Source organism: Kogia breviceps, chromosome 15 (genome assembly GCF_026419965.1).
Source record: "Kogia breviceps isolate mKogBre1 chromosome 15, mKogBre1 haplotype 1, whole genome shotgun sequence".
Classification (NCBI taxonomy): Eukaryota; Metazoa; Chordata; class Mammalia; order Artiodactyla; family Physeteridae; genus Kogia; species Kogia breviceps.
Window position 1 is genome coordinate 55,417,235 of NC_081324.1, and position 20,921 is coordinate 55,438,155.

At 38.3% G+C, this 20,921-nt stretch overlaps 1 protein-coding gene across 10 annotated transcripts in view; it reads right to left on the bottom strand.

Moving 5' to 3' along the window:
• Positions 1-20,921, bottom strand: part of MYOM1 (myomesin 1) — a 154,402-nt gene that overhangs the window by 16,052 nt on the left and 117,429 nt on the right. For all 10 annotated transcript variants that reach the window (XM_067015301.1, XM_059040824.2, XM_067015304.1 and 7 more), the window contains 7 exons: positions 12,716-12,872; positions 10,596-10,702; positions 10,434-10,478; positions 5,131-5,267; positions 2,446-2,590; positions 1,629-1,688; positions 1,262-1,329 (listed from right to left, as the gene is read on the bottom strand). In XM_067015301.1, the coding sequence (XP_066871402.1) occupies positions 1,262-1,329; positions 1,629-1,688; positions 2,446-2,590; positions 5,131-5,267; positions 10,434-10,478; positions 10,596-10,702; positions 12,716-12,872 (719 nt within the window). The remainder of the gene's footprint in view (positions 1-1,261; positions 1,330-1,628; positions 1,689-2,445; positions 2,591-5,130; positions 5,268-10,433; positions 10,479-10,595; positions 10,703-12,715; positions 12,873-20,921) is intronic.

Sequence of the window (20,921 nt, forward strand, 5' to 3'; positions counted from 1 at the left end):
AGTCAGGAGGAGAGAGAGGCGCTGCGGTTTTAGCTGCTGCCTGAGAAAGTGTTTTTCAAGAAGCTCTGCCATTTCCTAAAAGGCTAAAATCCAGCACTGATTTTCCCTATACATTTCTGGTAGACCGCCGTTTCTTTGAATTTATCAGATCTAGCAGAGACTGGAGTATTTGCGTTCTGGCTTTTATAATGACAGCTACGTGCGAAACGCCAAATCTGTGCATCTGCTTTGGAGTCACTGTCCACCATCACAACCTTCACACTCCAACCTCATCCAGCAGTTCTTATCCAAATACTTTTGACGACTTGCGCAGCTGAACACCATACACTCAGGTACATGATAATTTAGAATGTGATGTGGAACCCTTTTTTCCTAAATGTTTCAAAGGCCTAATAAGATAATTGGTTGTGAGCTGCAAACTCTTTACCAAAGCTCTCCCCTCAAGGGAGCACAGGGGTTTCAGAACCAGCAGCAGAGCTGCCCAAGACTCAAAGGTACTGTTGTGTCAGTCACACAATTTAGATTAAAAAAATTGCCAAACTTCCATAGAAACACAGTGTGGCTGGAATGATTCTGGAATAGATCTACCACTTAGAATGCAACAAAGATGATGTGAGATTCTTCTGAGATTAATAATTGAAAAAGAGTTGGTGGGTGTGGTTAGTGAGGGACGAGCAGGCAGAGCACAGAGGCTTTTCAGGGCAGTGAAAATGCTCTGCATGATACTATAAGGATGGGTACATGTTTTTACACGTTTGTCCAAACTCATGGAATGTACAACTCCAAGAGTGCACCCTAATGTAAACTATGGATTTTAGGTAATGATGTGTCCATGTAGGGTCATCAACTGTAACAAATGTACCACTTTGGTGGGAATGTTGATAATGAGCAAGGCTATGTGTATATAGGGAGACAGTGGTGTATGGGAAATCTCTGCACCTTCCCTTCAATTTTGCTGTGAACATAAAACTGCTCTAAAAAAAGTGGTCTTAATAAAAAAAAAAAAAAAAGGAGAGTCTGTCCTTATTAACTAGGGCATGAGTAATGAATAAAAACTATCATCTTGACTTCCCATATTTTTATGTTGTTTTATTTTAAATATTTCTTACCAACCAACAGTAACATTCAACAGTAAAGGCACGTCACTTATCATTTTGGTGCAAATGGAGGAGATAAAAAGTTGATATTCCTTTCCTTCTCACATTCTATTTTATCTTTATTTCCCTTGTATCAAATTATTAGAAATTTATCTACTTCTTACCTTGCATTTCAATAGTACGTTACATTCACCAGTCACTTCCCAGCTCAAATACTCAGCGAAATGTGGACCTATAAAATTTTAACGATATCAGCAATCAGCAATATTAATCATGAATGCAAAAATCCAAGCTCATTCTTAAATTCTAAGGTGATTTACATCTAAAGTGAAATTTTAAAAATTCAAGATTTAGTTTTTAAATATTTTAAATGGATACATATTTAATAATAAATATTTTTTCAATTATTTTTATTAACCAGGGCATTATTAACATAAGCAATAATATTCATTTAATTTATTATGGAAATAATCTTGGAATATTTTGTTCAAGAAATTGAAGCTTTTCTCTTTATTCACTGCCTATGTTTACCTTGTTTCCTGATACATTCTTGACGCTGGAATTCAGCTTCTTTCTGGAGCTTTTTATAAACTGAAAATTGAAAAACAAGGAAATATGAAACTGAGTTGAGTGGTATAAATGTACATGCCAGTCACTGCGCTAAGTGATTTATATTCGTTGTTATAACACTCATACACCATGACCACCCTATTTGTTTTCAGTATTCATAGATGAAGAAAAAGCCTTAGAAAGGTTAAGAAACTTGTTCAAGGTCATGAAGTCAGAAAATAGTGAAATAGCTTTGGCTATTGCAAATGTAGAGACCTGGCCAGCCTTTCCATTGCTTTATTAAATACCACATTTTAAATCTTGGTGATTTCCACACTGGCTTATGACAGCTGTCATACAACCTAGTTCTAACGGATAATCATCCATTAGATTTGGCATGCTCTACTCTTGCATATTTATCTTCTTCATTTAAGTAATTTAAAGTAGGTGCATATTGTAAGATAGTATCATAGTTTGTTTCTGAGACATAATACTGTCTTGGTTGTATTGCAATATCCTTCACTGGAGAATTTTAGTAATAAACACTTGTTTATATATGAGATAATTTCCACAGTCTTGCCTGTGGGCCAGTGATAACTTTGGTGTCCTCTTAAATTAACTTTCAATTATATGAAATGAAATACTATGGAAAGTATTAATTGCAAATTGCACTTTGAACATTGGAATCTAATCAAGAAATAATTTTTACTTCTTCCCACATGGTCACTTTCGTGCAATGGAGTATTTGCATTGAAAGGAGTAGCCAAATCTTCCAGATAATGTTTCACAGAACCCTTACCATCTCCAATGAGAACAAGAGTAGAATGGCCAGTTGCTCTTCCATCTTGAACCTGGAAAGTATATGTGCCCTCATCCTCATTCTGCAGCCTTTCCATAAACATTTCAATTATACCAGTGTTTCGGTCAATATGCATCTTATATTTCTTCAATGTGAAAAGTAAAAGAGAGAAATAAGTGAGATAGATAGGATGACAATAAGCCACATAAAATAAACACACAAACTCCAAAGTATCACAATTTAATAGTTTCTTGTTAACATTTTTTTAAGTGAGCAAAGTTTCAAAATCTTGTACCCAGAAAAAGGAAAATATTATGTGGAATATATGACGTTGACCAGAACGAATTACTAAAAGTCTGACATTTAGTTTTTTAAAGATAAACTTTTGTTACTCCAAATCACAAAATGTTATTGAAAGGTTGTTTTTATTTTTATTTTTTTATTTTTTTTTATTTTATTTTTTTTGGCAGTACTTATTTTATTTTATTTATTTATTTTTTTAACATCTTTATTGGAGTATAATTGTTTTACAATAGTGTGTTAGTTTTCCCTCTACAACAAACTAAATCAGTTATACATACACACATGCTCCCACATCTCCTCCCTCTTGCATCACCCTCTCTCCCACCCTCCCTATCCCACCCCCCCAGGCGGTCACAAAGCACAGAGGTGATCTCCCTGTGCTATGCAGCAGCTTCCCACCAGCTATCTAATTTACATTTGATAGTGTATATATGTCCCTGCCACTCCCCCACTTCGTCACAGCCCACCCCTCCCCCTCCCCATACCCTCAAGTCCATGCTCGAGTAGGTCTGTGTGAAAGGTTGTTTTTAGATTCCCATTTTTCTTTCCAGATTACATTATTTTCAATTAACAGAATAATGCAACAACTATAAGCAACGTGAGAGAAGTGTTTGTCTCAATCATTGCTATACCTCTGGCATGTAGCACATGCATGGAATATAGCAGCCAATTAATAAATATTGGCTGAATTAATACGTGTATTAAAATGCTTCTAAAGCATTGGAAGCCCATTTGCTCTTAATGAACAGAAATTGCCCTGCTAGACTGTGCTTATTTTATCATCTCCCTTAAGCAACTTTTTTTTCGGTGTAAAGATAAGTCTAAGTCCTTGGGCTTACAAGCATAAGTTCCATAACAGATTTGAACTAATGAAGTTTTCCTATAAAATGTCACAGAATGAAGGCTCAGGTCTGGGATCAACTCTGTGGTGCAATTTATGCCCTGGAGTTTCCCTTGCAGGGAGCCAGTCTTCAACAGAGACCCCGTTTTTGATTAGCTTGCCCCATACCTTGGCTTGTGTCCCTCACTCCTACCCCTGAGAGTAACCCCCATAAACCACTTGAAGGAGAAACTCTATTTCAGACTCTCCTAGGGAACCTGACCTAAGACAGTAATTTTCACCCAGTGAAATAGTATGATTAGAGCCAATTGCAATGACAATAAACTGCTCTTCAAGTTCTGTGTGTGTGTGTATGTGTGCATGCGCCACATGCAAGCGTGTGTGAACACATGAAGGGGAGTGCCTCTAACACATGGGCATGAGTGTTCCCTCAATGGCTGTGGTGGCAGTGATGCCAACAGGGCTCTTCCTTCCTCTCCACTGGCCAGATGGTGATCACCGCAGTTGACGAGAACATTTTGAAAACAGGGAGGAGAGGGGCCACAGTGGACCCATGTGTGACTTGTTCCTGCTCTGCACACAGTTACTACATGAGTTGAAAAGTAATATACTGTGTATTCTTCTGCTATTCATGTTACTCATTCTCCCTCTAACTAATGAATCCTCAAATAGTAAAAAAAAAACACATTTTGATGAAAGGGGAACAGGTTGTTAATCATGGCCACAAACCACACCCCTCCCCCATCTTTTTAGTCTCCCATTTACACCCATGAGAAGACAGGTATGAGACAGGGCCCCTAAACCCAAGTTCTTCAGTACCACCAGGCACAAGCCTGATGCTGGCTCTACTGATGTCTGGGGAGGACAGATAAAGTGCAGGTTCTGTAACTCTATCTATAGAAACTATGTTTACATTAAAAGCAAAGAAATAGTAAATATGATATACATAATCACCTATGTAAATAATACACAAATTGACATACACACATAGAAGTATAGAAACAGACCAAAAGTATATATTAATATGTATATCAAAAAGTTGTAAGAATTTGTGGTTTGTCTTTTTTGAGTTTTTAAAGTTTTTTACAATAAGGATGAATTGCATTTTTAATCAGAAAAGCAAAAAGATTTTTTTTTACATTTTTTTCTGAGCCATTAGAACAATTCTTCCATATGAAGAACCAAGACGCCACTGGAGTCTCTGATGTATCTGTGTTCAGGCAAGGGTGCTGGCCCCTCTGCCTTCAGTTTTTTTCATAGGTGACCAACTTCCTGATTTGCCTGAGACAGTTTTGGTTGATGACTGTTATCCTGGAAAAATTATTACTAGCATCTTCTTTCATTCTCAAAATTATCTTAGTTTTGTATAATATGATATAATCAATCTATATTTTTTTCCACACTTTTCACATGTGAAATGATTTAAACCCCCTCACCCCATGTCCAGTGGTTTTCATTAACAACTTATCTGCATTCTAATAGGGGTTTCCCAGCACATTCTACAATGATATGCTTAGAAATCTAAAAAGTGTAAAACCTACCGGTCCTTCAAAAATTTCCTTGTCGTTAAATATGTAGTTGACTTTGGCATTGCCAGACAGCTTCTCAGCCTGCATCCAAAACCGGACCTGGCCTTTCTCCAAAATTTCAACTGCCAACTCTGATTTAACTGGGACAGCTATGAAAAATAAAAATTAGAGTAGTAGTTATATTGGTAACCATTTGTACTGATACAGATTTTTCCAACAAATGAAAAACAATGGAAGTGCTGATGTAGCACCTTGCTTCTTTCAGTGAGAGCGCTGTAGGGAAAGTTTGATTTTGAGGGACAGTAGAACTGGGTTCTAATCCTGACTGTCATAGATGTCTTAATTATAAAAATGAGGAAGATGAACTGACCTCCCAGGGTCCTTCAGCTAACCTCTGTGACTCTCTACTGTGGCTTTGGTTAGCTTTATTTAGGGACAATAACAAAGTATGATGAAAAGAGTCTTGAGCTGGCCCCAGTAGTTCAAGGTCAGCTACAAACAAAGTGTGATGTGAGGCAGTTCACTTCGCATCTCTGGGCCTCACTTGACTCATTTGTAAATGGATGGAATTGAACTGAATGTCCTAATTGACCAGGATATTTTCCTGCTCCAACATTCTATGATTTAATTACCTCAAAATATTTTGAAAAAGAGTTCAGTTTGATTTTTTTCAACAATTTAACTCACTTTGGAGGTTTTTAAAAATGTTTTAAAAAACGAATCTTAAGAAAGAATTAATTTTGATTACATATATAAGATGAACCAGATTTTCATTTAAATCCTATCCATCCCAATGGTATACCAGTTCATTTAAGTTCTTAGATCAAGCAAAATTTTTCAGATGCAAATAAGCAAGTCATTATCAAGAAGCTATATTAAAATATAGCATGGCTTGCTTCACATAGAAAGTAAGGAACCATGTGATATCTCTGATTTACACCTGTATTGCTTAAGCCATTTGAACATGAGTGAAATTTTTAAAAATTTGGCTGACATCTCTCAAAACCTGTTTCTAAGTTTCTTGTAACTTGAAAATGTTCTCTACAAATGGAGAACAAATGTTCTCCTCCAAGCCAACAGATCTGTATCAGAGGTGGCTCCTGGGCATCCTTTGTGGAACAAGATGGTTGTTTCTCAAAGTTTTGTAGTCCTTCACTTCTGTTAGGGGAAATCACCCTTTGCTTTCTCTCAACTATTGTTAAATATATCTCAAAATTTTAACTATGCTACATTTTAAATTATAAGCTTGGTATAAACTTGTATGAAATGTAAATTAATGTTTTTATTAATGTATTTATCCTAAAACTACCCTTTTCAAGCTTCAAGGGATGCCTTTCCTTTGCACTATTCCATATTCATTGTGAAACTTAGTTACAGAGTCATTCCATGCAGAGCTGAAAGGAGGCTCAGACATCATCTACTGAGGGTGTCCCCTGTGGACAGAGAAGGGCCACACCTTGATCAAGGACAGTTATCTACCCCTAAAACCTTGTGTTCCTTACCTGCTAACAAGGATATTATCTGCCTCACAAGGCCACCAAGAGTGAATATGGTACCAGAATACACTGAGCCACTGTGAATAATGACCGCTGCTCTAGAAAGGAGTTCTCTTTCTCCCCTGATTTTACTGATGACAAAACTCAGCCTCAGGAAAGCTTAGTAACATATCTGGGTAGCAGAGCTGAGACCAGGGTTGTTCCCTCTATTCTGTGCTCTTATGGTCCTGGCCACCCACTCTGAAGAACACTAGTGGTTTTCCAGTAAGAGCAGCTCAGCAACAGACCCCAGGGTGGTGAGAGCAGAGGCTAAGTTTTCTCTACAGGATGCTCCTGCTTGCTACCAGTAAGTCTTGAGGGGAATAGAGAATAGGATCTCTTCCAGAAACATCTGGAAATCTCACTCTAGGGAATCTAATACATGAGTGATGCAGTTACTAAGAAGCTCAGTGTGGTGGCGTTGGGGAGGGGACATGCTCCCACGCTCTCCTGGAAGCCTCCAGATCCCTTAATGTTCATGGTCCTCTCTGAGTAATGGGGCCATTGGCCGGGGAGCACTGGCCACCAGGATGCACACACAGAAACAGCCCATGTCCTGGTTAGTGTCAGACCACCTGGGCTTATGCCCAGGTACCAGCTGTGTACCTCTAGTCTAATTACTTAACCTCTCTGTGCCTCATTTTCTTCATCTCTCAAATTAAATCACCATAGTAGTGACCCTTTTAAGGTCATTGTGGAGTTTGATGACATTCTGTTTAAGCACCCTATAAACAGCATATAATAAATTAATATTTTGGTGACTCTTCCTTCAGTTGTTTAAACAATACCCTACAACCACCAATTGTATGTTATATTTACACCTAAGAGGACATACCAGATAGATAAAATTTATGTATACGTGCTTGTGTATGTCTGTACTCATAGAGTATAATATATACAAGTGGGATAATAACCAATGTTTACAAATAAAAAGATATATTATGCAGGATGTCTTTGTTTCTGTTTTTTTTAGGTGAGAAGTATATTTATTTAGAGAGATACACATTCTGTAGACAGAATGTGGTCCATCTCAAAAGGTGAGAGGACTGCAGGATGTTGTTGATACTGAAGTATATCTCCCACCATCCCCCCATATACCTTGAATTTTAGATACACACACACACACACACACACACACACACACACACACACACGTTTTTGATATATATACATACACACACACACACACACGTTTTTGATATATATACATACACACACACACACACACACGTTTTTGATATATATACATACACACACACACACACACACACACACACACACACACACACACACACATATATTCAAATACACTGCCTCTCTACACTGCAATTTAGTATCACTACCGGCAAGACAGACTAGGTTATTTTCTATTTTTAGCTTTATATATTTTTATTTTTTCCTTCTGCTCAGCCCTGAATTCCTTATGCTCTTTTCTCTGGCAGTTAATTTGCTCCAGCAAAATATCTGTCAATTGTAGGTTTAAGGCATATGTTTAGTGGTTTTCAAAATATTTTTGAAAACAGCTTAAAACAGGAGAATTTACTGTGCCAAGGGATAAAGGAACAGCACACTCTTTATTATACTCTGTAAGAGATGAGACCAGTTAAGACCTTACAAAATCTCAAGAAAATGGCTCATGTGTCAACATATACTAAAAGGAAGTGGGTATAAATTGAGAAATTGGATATGTTGCTTTGACCCTATCATCAGATCTCTGAAAATATTCATGCAGTGACCTGGCGGATCCAACAGTGGCTGGGGAGAGAAAAGTACTGGAGCTGTGATACTTTAAACATTGCTTCAACGGGTTCACGGGAGCTCCCTCCGGTTGGGAGAGTCTTACCTGCACATCAGAGTTTTTAACACATTTTTGGGTTCTCTCTGTGCCAACCCAAATGCCACACCTGATCTCTAATAGTAGGGTACCTGAGTTTGCTGCTACCCCTTCTCCTAGAACCAACAACGAAAGTGCTTATGCTCATACAGAATAAAATATCTCAGCATAAATGACAGTGACAGCAGGCAATTACTATCAGCAAGTCCATATGATCATTGAACTTCAGGGAGGCTGGGCACCTCCAATTCAACAGTAACACCCCAACTTCTCTCATCTCCATCCTTTAAGCTAAATGTGAATGTGTTTGGACCAGCTGTCGCCTAGACACTTTGTCAATGTTTACTGTCTGACTAACTGGATTAGATTAGTAGGTGCTGCTGTTTCTGTTTCACGTTGTAGACAGTGCAAGCATTCACAGGCTCCAGCTGTGCTCCGCACGGTGACCCTCTCCTCCACTCCCCTCTTCATGGCCCCAGGAACATGAAGGGAGGACATCAGTGTGACTGGCAGACAGCTCTTCTGCAAGTGGGATTTTCTAGGTCACTCCTCTGTTTCAATTAACATTTATGTTTTCCCTGAAGAGTTCAGGATTAACCAACGCCCTGTTGATTGTCTCTCACAGCCCCTCTATGTCGTGGGTGCTGTGAACAATTACAACAGCCGTTCCGGGAAGAGAGACCAGGCAATGGGGAAATTGGGATGAGGTGCTCAGGTTCACAGAGTACAGAACAAAGACTTAGTCCAGGCCAAACCTCTGTCTTCCATACAATTTTAAAAAGAATAAATTTTAAGACACTATCCTTGGTGTTACTTTTCCAGTTTGATGGCGAATAAGCTTACAGACGAGAAACGGTTCTCCCCTAGAATTCAGAAAGCCTGCTTTCTGCATTCACCCTCCACAGGCACCCCACTGTGCTTTGTTGAATAAAGCTGGTTCTGAGAACATTCCAGCTGAGGCCAATAGTCACCAACACCCAGCCTCACCATCAAACATGCATTCCTTGGGAATGTAAGAGAGGTCAGACAACTAGTTTTAAGCAGTGTTTGTTTTTAAATCACAGCTCTGCTGAGAATTTCAGGAAAGCTGTAGACACTTGCCCTAGAAAAATGCACATCTACAAACACACAACGTTTTGCCTATAGTTTGGGGTCAGGGTTCCTGAAACTCCTGTATTAGTGAAGAAGTTATGTTTTAGGGATTAAGGGATGAAAAAAATTCCTGATTTAAAAGAATGAGTGATGCTGTCACTCTTTGTTTTTTCAAACTCTAAGGTGTAACTTTCTGGATGCTTCACTACTTTGGCCAGTGGGTACCAATGGGCAAGAGATCCTATCAGGCCAGTGGAACTTTCTGAGTATCATTTCAGACTTCTTTCTCTTCTCTTAGGTGTCAACTCTGGAATTTAATCTTTTGTGTAGAAGGGGCTTCCTTGAAGGGCTTTTAGATAGTTCATAGGGATTCTTTTTCTGATCAAGACATCTTTACCTTATTTTCCAGGAGTTTAAAATGTTAGGAACTGTCTTTATTTAGAGGCATGGTTCTTCTATTAAATGCTAACATTAAACTGCTTAGGAAGAGATCAGTTCGCCTAAAAGACATACAAATTAATGTATCCAGGAGATATATGTGTGTGTGTGTGTGTGTGTGTGTGTGTATAAAGTTCCAAAATATGTAGGCAAAAGGTGAAGAATGTAATTGGTCAGCTGTTACACCTATGTAACCCGATAGTGCTCTATTTAACAGAGCATGGGATGTATCTTCTATGTTAGTGTTCTTTGTATCTCTGGAGAACAAGGACAAAGATAAAAGCAGCCCTTCGGAAAGTGCATCTGCAGCTACCAATATATGCTCCATTATATGTTCTCAAGAGACCCTTCTCTTGATCCTGTCAGAAATGTGTAGTGGGATGGCTAAACTCTGTGAGTGTATTGTGGACACTTACTTGGGAACTTGTGTTCTTGGCTGAGAGCAAGTAAACGTTTCAATTCTGTAGGGAGAAAAAGAGAACAATTAGAGCTTGAATGACTAAAACAAAAGTCACTTGATCCTGGAGAATCACTGAGAAATCAAAGCAGACTCGTGAATGAACTGATTTTTCACTTACCTTGCTCATCTATCAAGTAGCTTGACGCTATTCCATCAGTGTCTGTTACATCGCAGGAGTAGATGCCCAAGTCTTCCATCCCGAGGTCTTTGAAGGTCATTTTCGTCCTTCAGAACAGAATAATTTTATAAGAAGAGAGGCTGTGTGGGGTCTGAGGACCTGCACCCTGCCCTGTCTCTAGGCATTTGCACGTCCTCTCCCTTCACGTGAAGCACTTGTTCTGTCCCCCTTGCTGACCTAAAGCCCACTCATTCTTGCTGCTTCTGGGAAGACTTTCCTGACCTCTGCCCATGGGATGATGGTGATGGGAGGAGAGCTAGTACAAATCTCCCATCCTCAAGCTATGATGCATATCGATGCACATCCCAAATAAAGATATTTTTAGCTGATCAACCCTTGCTGGGCAGCCTGAAATTTTTCTTCTTCACAGGGCAGAACCTCCTGATGCCTCTCTTATGTCAACTCTGCACTTCCTGTTTTGGAGGTTATCACATGGCATCGGTATTGCCTAGTTCATTAACTATGTACCTCCACTGAATGTCTTTTGGGACGAGATCTGTTTTGTTCACTGTTGTGTCCTCCAGCCTCCATACCTTGTCTGGCACATAATATGTGCCTAATAAATACTTGGGGAATGAATGAATTAATGAATGGGTCAGTGGTCTAGTTTGCTTTGTTTTCTAACTTTGGTGAGTCACATTGCTGGTCAGGGTCTAAGATCACCCAAACATTTATAGGTTAGTCAAGGAAAAACAATTTATAGTTTGATTGTCTTTCCTTTGATCAAAATTATGTTTCACTTCAAGGACCTTACAGCATAGTTACAGCTGAACATCTTTTAATTATTAATATATTCAGTATTTCCTTGCTGTTTTCCAACAAAATTACTATTTCTTTCTTTTATTTTTGAGCTATATTGGGCTTTTGTAATAGAAATAATACTTAGGAATATTTTGCTTTACCAAATATAATCCAATCTGGTTGGCACTATAAAGATATGAAGCTTGATAAGTAAGGTGAAATAAAAAGAAATCTTGAGGCTGAAAGGAAGTAACAGATCATAAAATTAATCTCCTTCACTCTCTTCTATTTTACAGAAAAAGAAATCCAAGGTCCATGTAATTAAAAGCTGCCCCAGGTCACACAGCCGGCTCCTGGTAGAGCTGGGACTAGAGCTCATCTCTCCTGTGCTTCCCATACAGAGCTCTTTCCAGTACAGTACTGTGTCGCTCACAAGTGGTGGTGAAAAAAGCAGAGCAGATTATACCCAATCTGTTTAATTTACCATAACTTGAATCAGCAAGTTCTTCCTTAACCCCTTCCTATAAGCATTCTCACCATTACTTATGATTTCAAAATTCTGTAGAATACTGAGAATCATCTTTGAAGTTCACTTTTATGCCAATTAAAGCTTTTCTTACATCATAAACGATGCCAACTAAAAATTGTTGCTCGCCAACTGCTTCTACAAGGATGAAGTCATTAGCCACTGCAGTTGCTGACCTTCAACACACCCTGAAAGGAGTTCAGGGTGGAGATCAGGAATGAGGCACTCTGTGCTCTGGAAAAACTGGCAGAACAGGCCTTCAGATAGTTAGGTATTTTTCAGGAGATTTTATGGACCAATTTCTTGTATCTTCTCATATCTAGAAAAGCACTAAAATCATTGATGGAGACATCGGCTCCTCGTGACTAGCAGCAAGCTTCTGTCAAAACGTGTGCTTTCACCATGTTGGTGAAACGTCCCCCTTCACCAAAGTCACTTCTATACTGACTTTCCTCCTTACCTTTTCGGAGCAGTTCCTCAGAGCTGTCTGAGATTCTGTCTCCTGGGCTATTGTCCTCATTTTGCCCCAAATAAAACTTAAGTCATAACTCTTACGTTGTGCATTTTTTTTTTCAGTCGACAGTGAGATACATATGAGAAAATACTTTAAATGGACTAATGTGAAAAGTATTTTATAAGGATTGTTATTTTTTAAGGTTTATACTGGTTATCACATTTTACATTTCCAGTTATAAAATATTTGTGATTTCATTCTCTTATTTCAAATGGAAAGCGTACTTCATCCCCCTTTCATGAAAAGGAGACCCATAGTTAGGATTGAAACGGTGCGTACTTGTTGCCTTTGCTTTCAACCTCTAATCGTGGAGACTCCTCCATGGAGACATAATCTTTGGACCAGGTGAACTCAGAATTTGGAGCCATCTGATCACATTCGAAGTTCAAGGAAATGACTCCATCATCATCCACATTTACAACAACCTCTTTGGTTCCTAGAAGGTCAAAAACAAGGCACTGATAGTTCCTGGTAGAAGTCAATCACGTAAGAATTCCTTACCTTGGGATCCTTTACTGTAGCCTTAAAGCAGGGTCTTGAGCCCGTGCAAGCGAAAAGCCTCAACTGCTCGCTGCAACTGACAATCCTGCTACAATTCAACTTTTGCGTTGTGACAGAATTAAATGTATGTAACATGTTTCTCAGGTAGTGCTAACACCATGGACAGTACTGTTTGTTCAGGGCTGAAGAAAATTGGTTGACGTGACCCGTGGGACAGTTACTGGAGTATGTTGACCATAATAAGAAGGACAAGGCAGCCTTGGGAGAAAGGAAAGTTGAATGGTCCTTATCAGGGCCTAATTCATGACTTTTGCTTCAATATTACCCATATCTAACTAGTCATCAAGAAAGGATAGATAAGAGATAAAGAAACCAAAGGGAAATTGAAGGGGAGAAAGTAGAGGTAGTAATAACTGCCTATATTCACATGTTCAAAGTTTGTAAATCGTTTAAGAATGAAAAAAAAACTCCATGGAAACAAGTTCTGCTGATCAGGTAATCATAAATTAATCTAAAGATGCCATTCTAGATTAGAACACTAGAAACCTAGAAATGATTGTTATTGAGCTTTACGGAAATGAATTTCAAGAGATTCAAATGTTTCAAGATTAGTTTTTGGATTTTAAAAGAAAACAATAAGTTAATATTTTGAGGGATTTTTTTTAGGGTTATAATAAATTACATCTGCATTCAATATAGTAATTCAAAGAGTGTGTATAGGATACGAAATGTTCACATCTCTAAATCCAATTTAACAGGTAAAATGCTCTTCTCAAATTGCCATTCATTCAATTACCAGTCTATACTTAGTTTGTTTCCATACATTAGGAAAAATATATTTAATTTCAGAAAGGTATAGCTTTATTTTTTTTAAAGTATAAAAAAAAACCTTTCAGTAGATACTTCCCAAGTGATGAAAGATTTTCTCTTCTAGATTGAATCATTGAATAAAACTTGCCAGGGGAAAAACAATTGCAAGACTCCTCCCAGGCGAAGGGCAAAACAAAACAAGTGCCTGAAGAGTGATTGGTGACATTAGGATGTTGGTTCCTAAGCCTGGCAGTTGGTCTAATTTCTGTCCTTATTGATAGTAATGTGTGCTTCAACTATAAACCTCCAAAAAGTGATTTTTAACACATAGAAAACTTAGAGAAGACTAATTCTAGGAGATTTTTTTTTATTACTTTTTTTTTTTTTTTTTTTGCGGTATGCAGGCCTCTCACTGCTGTGGCCTCTACCTTGCGGAGCACAGGCTCTGGATGTGCAGGCCCAGCAGCCATGGTTCACGGGCCCAGCCGCTCCGCGGCATGTGGGATCTTCCCGGACCGGGGCACGAACCCATGTCACCTGCATCAGCAGGCGGACTCAACGACTGTGCCACCAGGGAAGCCCTAAAAAATTACTTTTTAAAAAATAAAGGGTTATTTTCACATTTGGCTATATAGATAAACAGAAATAAAGATCAATTAAAGATTTAATTTTTCCTAAGTGAAATGTCCCCCATGTATTACTTTTAAGGGTTGTGTCTACTCCATTGGAAGTCACAGACCATGTTTTATTTCTATTCCCAGTAACACATGACTAATCCTTACATTAGGATTAATGTATAACATTGTATAACAAATAATGAACAAGTTATTTAAGAAAAGACTGACACCTAAGAAGCTGAGGTTTAGATGGTATTATAATACACAGCATAAATGAATCACAGAGAGTATAAATGGAAAATTTTCTGAATATCTGTATTGTTATAAAGAGGAAAGGAGAAGTAATGAAGTTGACTAAACCTTTCTTGCTATTTACATAATATCTATTTTGGAGGCATGACAGATTGTTCATATTAATCATTCATTGGTTTATTTGTAATCTCTTTAAAAAGGAAGTGAATCATCCATATGCTTGCTGTTTATTATGTTGGAGGTATGACTTAAGTTTACAGCAGAAAACAATATCACTTAGCTTAAGAGTCTTGATTTTTACTAAAGTGAAAGACTTGACTTTTCTACAAAGGAGTCATAAAATGGAAAGCATATGAACAATATAATTAGCTTGGCTTTTCTCTCAATTACATGGATAACCTTTGTACCGTAACACTTCACTCATTTGGAATCTTGCCCAAGACCAAGAAGTAATGAAAACAAGTCTCTAAGAGCCAGTGCTGATGTGACAAAGTCCACGCACTAGTATTCCTGAACACTCACTGGTGAATTCCATAGACTGTCACTTGGAATCTCTGCTTAGCTTGAGATGATTCTAACAAGCTTAGTTGGTCAGTTTCTCTCAGTAGATTGAACCCAAAAAAGAGAGGAAAGTAAGAAGCTACTATCATCAGGAAAATGACAGCAGGAGAGGAAGCAGAAAACTAAAAAGCAGGCACAAAGACATTATTTAGTAGAGGGACAAACAGCTCCTCACCCCATAAAATGTCACTGTATTGTAACACTGGGCAATAAATAAGGTGGATACTTATGGCTCTGAGTCATACAGAAAAAGGTAAATGAGATTAAGTATATTGCATCCAAGAAGTATGAAAGGTAGGTACTGAAATGTGTAATCTATTTTACGAGAATTTTCATCAAAGAGGCTTAGAATGAAATTTTAAATAATTGATGCTCTAGCAGTAAATTCTCAGGTAAATGGAACTACTGGGTATTTAAAACAATACCTTTTTCAGGTTTCTGAATGACCAGATTTGGTCCCAAACCCATGCAACTTAGAGAATAGAAAAACCCTGATTAGTTACTGTCTCAATTGCCTCAGCTATTAAGAGAAGGATATAGAGCTGCCTCATTGAATTATTCTGGGCAATTAATTTTGGTAAAGTACTTGGAGATCTTTTGTGACAGTATGAAATGAAACAAAAGATGTTATTTTTAAGTCCCAGGCAATATGTGTGTTTCCACTTTAACCTATGAGTTTTACATCATTACTTTGTAGCTGGGTTCTAATGTAAAAAAATGTAATAATTTATACTTTTAGAGAGCAACATGGTAGTTTTTGAAAGTCTTAGATCAAAATTTGTGATTTGAAATTAAGTAATTGCCTGGAGGGGCAAAATAAAAAGTAGGGATTAGATGTAAAGTCAACTAGTATCTGAGAGAGTTGTGCTCATCTGCAGCTTTTCTTGATTAATCATGTCAAATCAGGACATAGTAGACAATAGCTGCAGTGGATAAAAGAGAGGCATGAACATTTCCTCAATTTATGCTCACATAATTGTTGCTATGATGGGTGCTATTTGTTGATTTATTTAAATAAAGGGAAAAAAATTAAAACTCTCTTCCATACTTCTGTTTTAAAAATCAAATACTCATTAAGATGAGTATTTGATTAATTTTCAGTTTTCAAAAAGTTGCACTGGTTGTTTATTTTATCAAGAACAGGGTTAAATTCTACAAGGGCAGGGCTTTTGTCTTTCATATTTTCCATACATATTTACACATGCCAGGCACTGGACTGAAAAAATAGATTTAAATGAGAAATGTCAGTTTAGAATTGCAATGTTTATTTTATTGGAACTAGTCTTATTAAAGCTTAAGCATAACACCAATATTTTGATAGACAGACAAGATGAAAAAAACAACAACAAAGAAAACATTCTAGTCGTAGTGGGTTTCCTACTTATGCTCAGAATTTAAAGCTTGACCTCCTTCCTGACAGTGATGCTGTCAACTGGCTGAAAGTGTCACTCTGAAAGTGATCATAATCACAAAATTTTGAAAAGTAAAATTTACTGAAAATAATTGACATACTAGTTTTCTAGGCACATTTCTTACACTCCACAAAAATTCTCTTTAGAAAATAATGTTTAGTCAAAATAACTTACTATTACAAAGAAAGAACACAGTTTCAACAGTATCACTATATAAATATAGAACAAGGTTATTGTCTTAAAATGATTATGGCAACAAGTTATAGCTTGTTCCCTATTTGTCACATGAATTACAATGCTTATGCTCTCATACTCTTTCAACATGGCTTTTCAAATTCAAAGTCTTCTGTTAGTGTTCAGCTTTAATTAATTGGTTAACGTAGTTCTTTGAATAAAAGTGTTTTTAGAGAGTGACTTATAATAATACCTATAATGGGAAATGGAATTGAAGTTGCCTTGGATAAAAGGTAGACTCTTCCTGCATTCTGGGTTTATATATAGAGGAAGTCATTTTTGGAAAATACATAGATTCATAGATTCCTCTTTGTGTAATAAAGAAGGTAATTATGTTAATCTGGAAAGGACATTTTTCCACATATTAAAGTCTAAGAGGAATTAATAGTGTCGTTCCTTAAATGAATGGATCCTGGATACATCATGGGCAAAAAATTCTAGTGAGATTTTACAAAAGATACATGACATTGAAACGGATGATTCTTTTTATACGTGCTCTAGGAGAACCAAGAGCAATGTAATGACAGCATTTCTAAGAGGCCCCAGACTAGTCTACAACTACACCTGTGGAGATTAACCTGGTGCAGCATCAGAGTGAAAGAGGTGCAGCTACAACACCCTCAAATTTTCTTTTTAGACTGTCTCACGGCCTGAGTTTTTGCCAAGCACTGAGCTGCTGTCAATCCATGGTTGAACTCATAAATGTCTAAAGAGACACATTCACTAAATTTGACTAAAACATGAGCAGAATGGTTCTGATATTTAACAGGCAGGCAGCAAGTTTGATGTTCTGCTGTCAAAGTAATGGAATCCCTACGGATATTCTCATCTAGATGAAAGGCCATCTCATTTTCCCACAGAGTTCAGCTGGGAAAGTGGACCAAAGTTTGTCAGGACTTAGATTTTTCTCAAAAACAACCTTTGAATCTATTCAAGAATATGAAGAATTCAGTTAAGAGCAGAGGAGATTTGGCTATAGAAAATGAAGGAGATAATTCTGGTCTGAAAAGGAATTAAGAAGAGTTGTCTCTAGTCAGCTGCCCCAACCCTAAACAAATCCTTAATGAGGACATAGAGGAATACTGGATTGCGTGGAATGGCATTTTAATGGTCCTGCTCCAGGCTTGCCACTACCCCCAGTAAGTGAATGGGTTAAAGTATAGCCCAGGGCTAAAATGAACTTTTTGGAAATTAACTCCAGGCCACTTTTCTCTCCCTTCCAAATAATGATTTTTTTAAAAGATAAAATTTAAAAGTGGGAATTCATCTTCCCACACATTTCATAATCTGATGTGTGAATTTTCTCATATAATTAGTCTTCTATATCTGCATTAATAGGTTACTTTTATAAGTTTTATTCTTTGTCCTTTTCCATGATGTGTGTGAGTGTGTGTGTGTGTGTGTGTGTGTGTGTGTGTGGTGTTTAAAAAAACTGGAGAGTGGGACATAACAGAAGCAGACAGAAGTGAACAAATGTAATCGGCTGTGTGCAACGCTGAGGTCCCCTATGTGGAAGACAGGACCGCTGGTTGACCTACCAGCAGTCCTGGTGCTGCATCAGGGCCTCCATTGGGCCTCTCCCAACTCACCCTTCATAACCAGGGCATTCATTACGAGATATTAGGGTTAGGTTTACATGCTGTGGCTGCAAAACAGAGTCACACTCTCTCGCCAAAACATGGTAGCCATTCATTATTTTTTTCATCTATACACCAGGTACTAGGCTATCGACATATAGAGAAGAAAACAAAGTTCCTATTTTGAAGGAGACCACAATCTAATGCACAGTTCACAAACCCTGAATTTCATACTTGAATTACCCAAGGAGCTAAACAAACAAACAGAAATGAACCTATGCCCAGGCTCAGTCCTGGAGACTCTGATTTAATTGGTCTGGAGTAGTCTAGAATGGAGTCAGTATTTTCAAAAAGTTCCTGGCATGATTCTAATGCAATGTACTGTCAAGGTTGAAAACTACTTTGCTAATGGGTGAAAGAGAGCAGGTAGTGAGAAAATATAAGTGAAGTTTTCTAAATTAGCCAGTTGAGCTAATCTTTAATAGTCAGCCTGGCTTCCTGCTTCAGAATCCTTCAAAGCTCCACCTCAAGGCCACTGAGCATTCTCAGCCCTACCAGGTTCTATAACCGATCAATTTTCAGAATCTGGGATTGGTTAGTAGGTTGTCAACTCAATCCCAGCTCATTATTCCTTCTGGAGCTCCATTCTTCTAACCTGCCTTTCTCTTGCTGAGAAGTCCTAACTTCCAATAACTCAGTTCTGGCTCGGGACTCTGCCTGGGTCTGGGTTCTCCTGCCCCTCACCTCAGTTCTCCTGCCTGCTGCTGGGTCTCTGGTAAAAACACCTGCAGCCTGTTCTGCCAGTTATTTGTTGCCCTCCAGATCACCTGCCACACCTTGGCAGGTCTCTCTCTTGCCTCCCGTCTGATCTGGTTCACTTTGTCTCCACCTACAGCCCAGACCTGATACAATCAACATAGATACTGTTTGAAAAATATCAAATATCAAGACTAGAAGTGCCTCTCATGTACCAACAAATCTACTCTAAATATTTTCCAGCTTATTCTTCTTAAAGTCTTGTTTAGCTACTAGATTTCTTGGTAAGGCATGGCACACTTAGTCCATTTTGATCCTCATTACCAGCACGATCAGACTTTGCAGTAGTGGCTGAGCTACATCTGCTGGCATTTTCATCAACTACAAAGGGAGACCAGTCACCCTACCAACCCCAGTGGATTAGGTTAACTTTTAACTGGAATTCAAATTGCACTTGAGGTATCTTGTTAGGTGTATTTGAGGTTTGCTGTTACATGATAAGCTTTATTCTCTATCTGAAATTTTAGTAATGTGTTCCAAAAGGAGTTGTTCTTCTGAAATAGCAATCCAAGTTTCATGTTCCAAACCTTGAAACTGATAACAGATCACATCCCTCCCCCAACAACCCCGGCCCCAAACATTTTAGCATAAAATAAATACATGGTTAAAAGTAATATATTGGTATTTAATAAAGTTAATAAATACAGACAACCTGAGGCTACATACAAGTTTTTTACAGGGATTTTTGAAGCCTTAACACCTGTTTATAGTCTATTCATCTATGGGAAATATTTTGTGAACCTCTAAGCTCTCATCATGCCATGTGCTGTAAACTGTTTTTCCACTAGCTCATAAGCCCAGTGGGCAGTGACAATGTCACATTACTCGTGGTGCTCACACAGCACCTGGCATGAAGCAGGTGTTCAGGAAACACATGGTGCAGGAATGAATGTGTCTGTTGCATATGGAACCAGCCCCAGTGTCCTGGGTTTGGGCTCCTTCATGGCGATGCTTCAAGTCAAGCATCTTGACTCTGTGCCTCCCAGGATTTTTTCCTAGGCTTGAGCCGTTCTTGAGCGGGTTAATCTGCTGTTGTTTAGTCTGCAGCTGCTGCTTGTAGTTATATTCTGGGAATGGAATGGCCACAGAATGACTTTGGGTGCCTTGTTCCAAACCAGTGAAACAAAACTCTCCCCCAGGAGCTCACCAGCAGACTCCTTTCTGATGGTAAAGTTTCCACCGTGGTGGCTTTACTAACGTCCTGACTGGCCACCTGCCATTCCAAGGGTTATTGATGAGAAAACAGGAAATCAATTTAAGCTTTCTTTAGTCAATCAGATTTGGGTTCCACTGCTTAAAGGGTGCTTTTAACCTATCAATGACTAGATAGTTTATTTGTGTAATAATCTAAATGTTCTAACAAGGGCAGCCTCACAGTTGGGCTCTTCTGCATGTCTATTGGCACCCTATATATCTGCACAGTTGGCACCTGAAGGGTCTGATTTCTATAGGAATGTGTGTCCTCATGTCTTCGTATGTCACCTTTTACCTGGCATTTTGGTCCCTAGCATTTTTCTATTTTCTCATGAATTTTTGCAAAGAGTACTTATATGAGGTATGGCACTCTGTCCAGACACACCTACCACACTTTGGTATAAGAAGGCCACTTCTGGTCTTCCCTGGTGGCGCAATGGTTGAGAATCTGCCTGCCAATGCAGAGGACACGGGTTCGAGCCCTGGTCTGGGAAGTTCCCACATGCCGCGG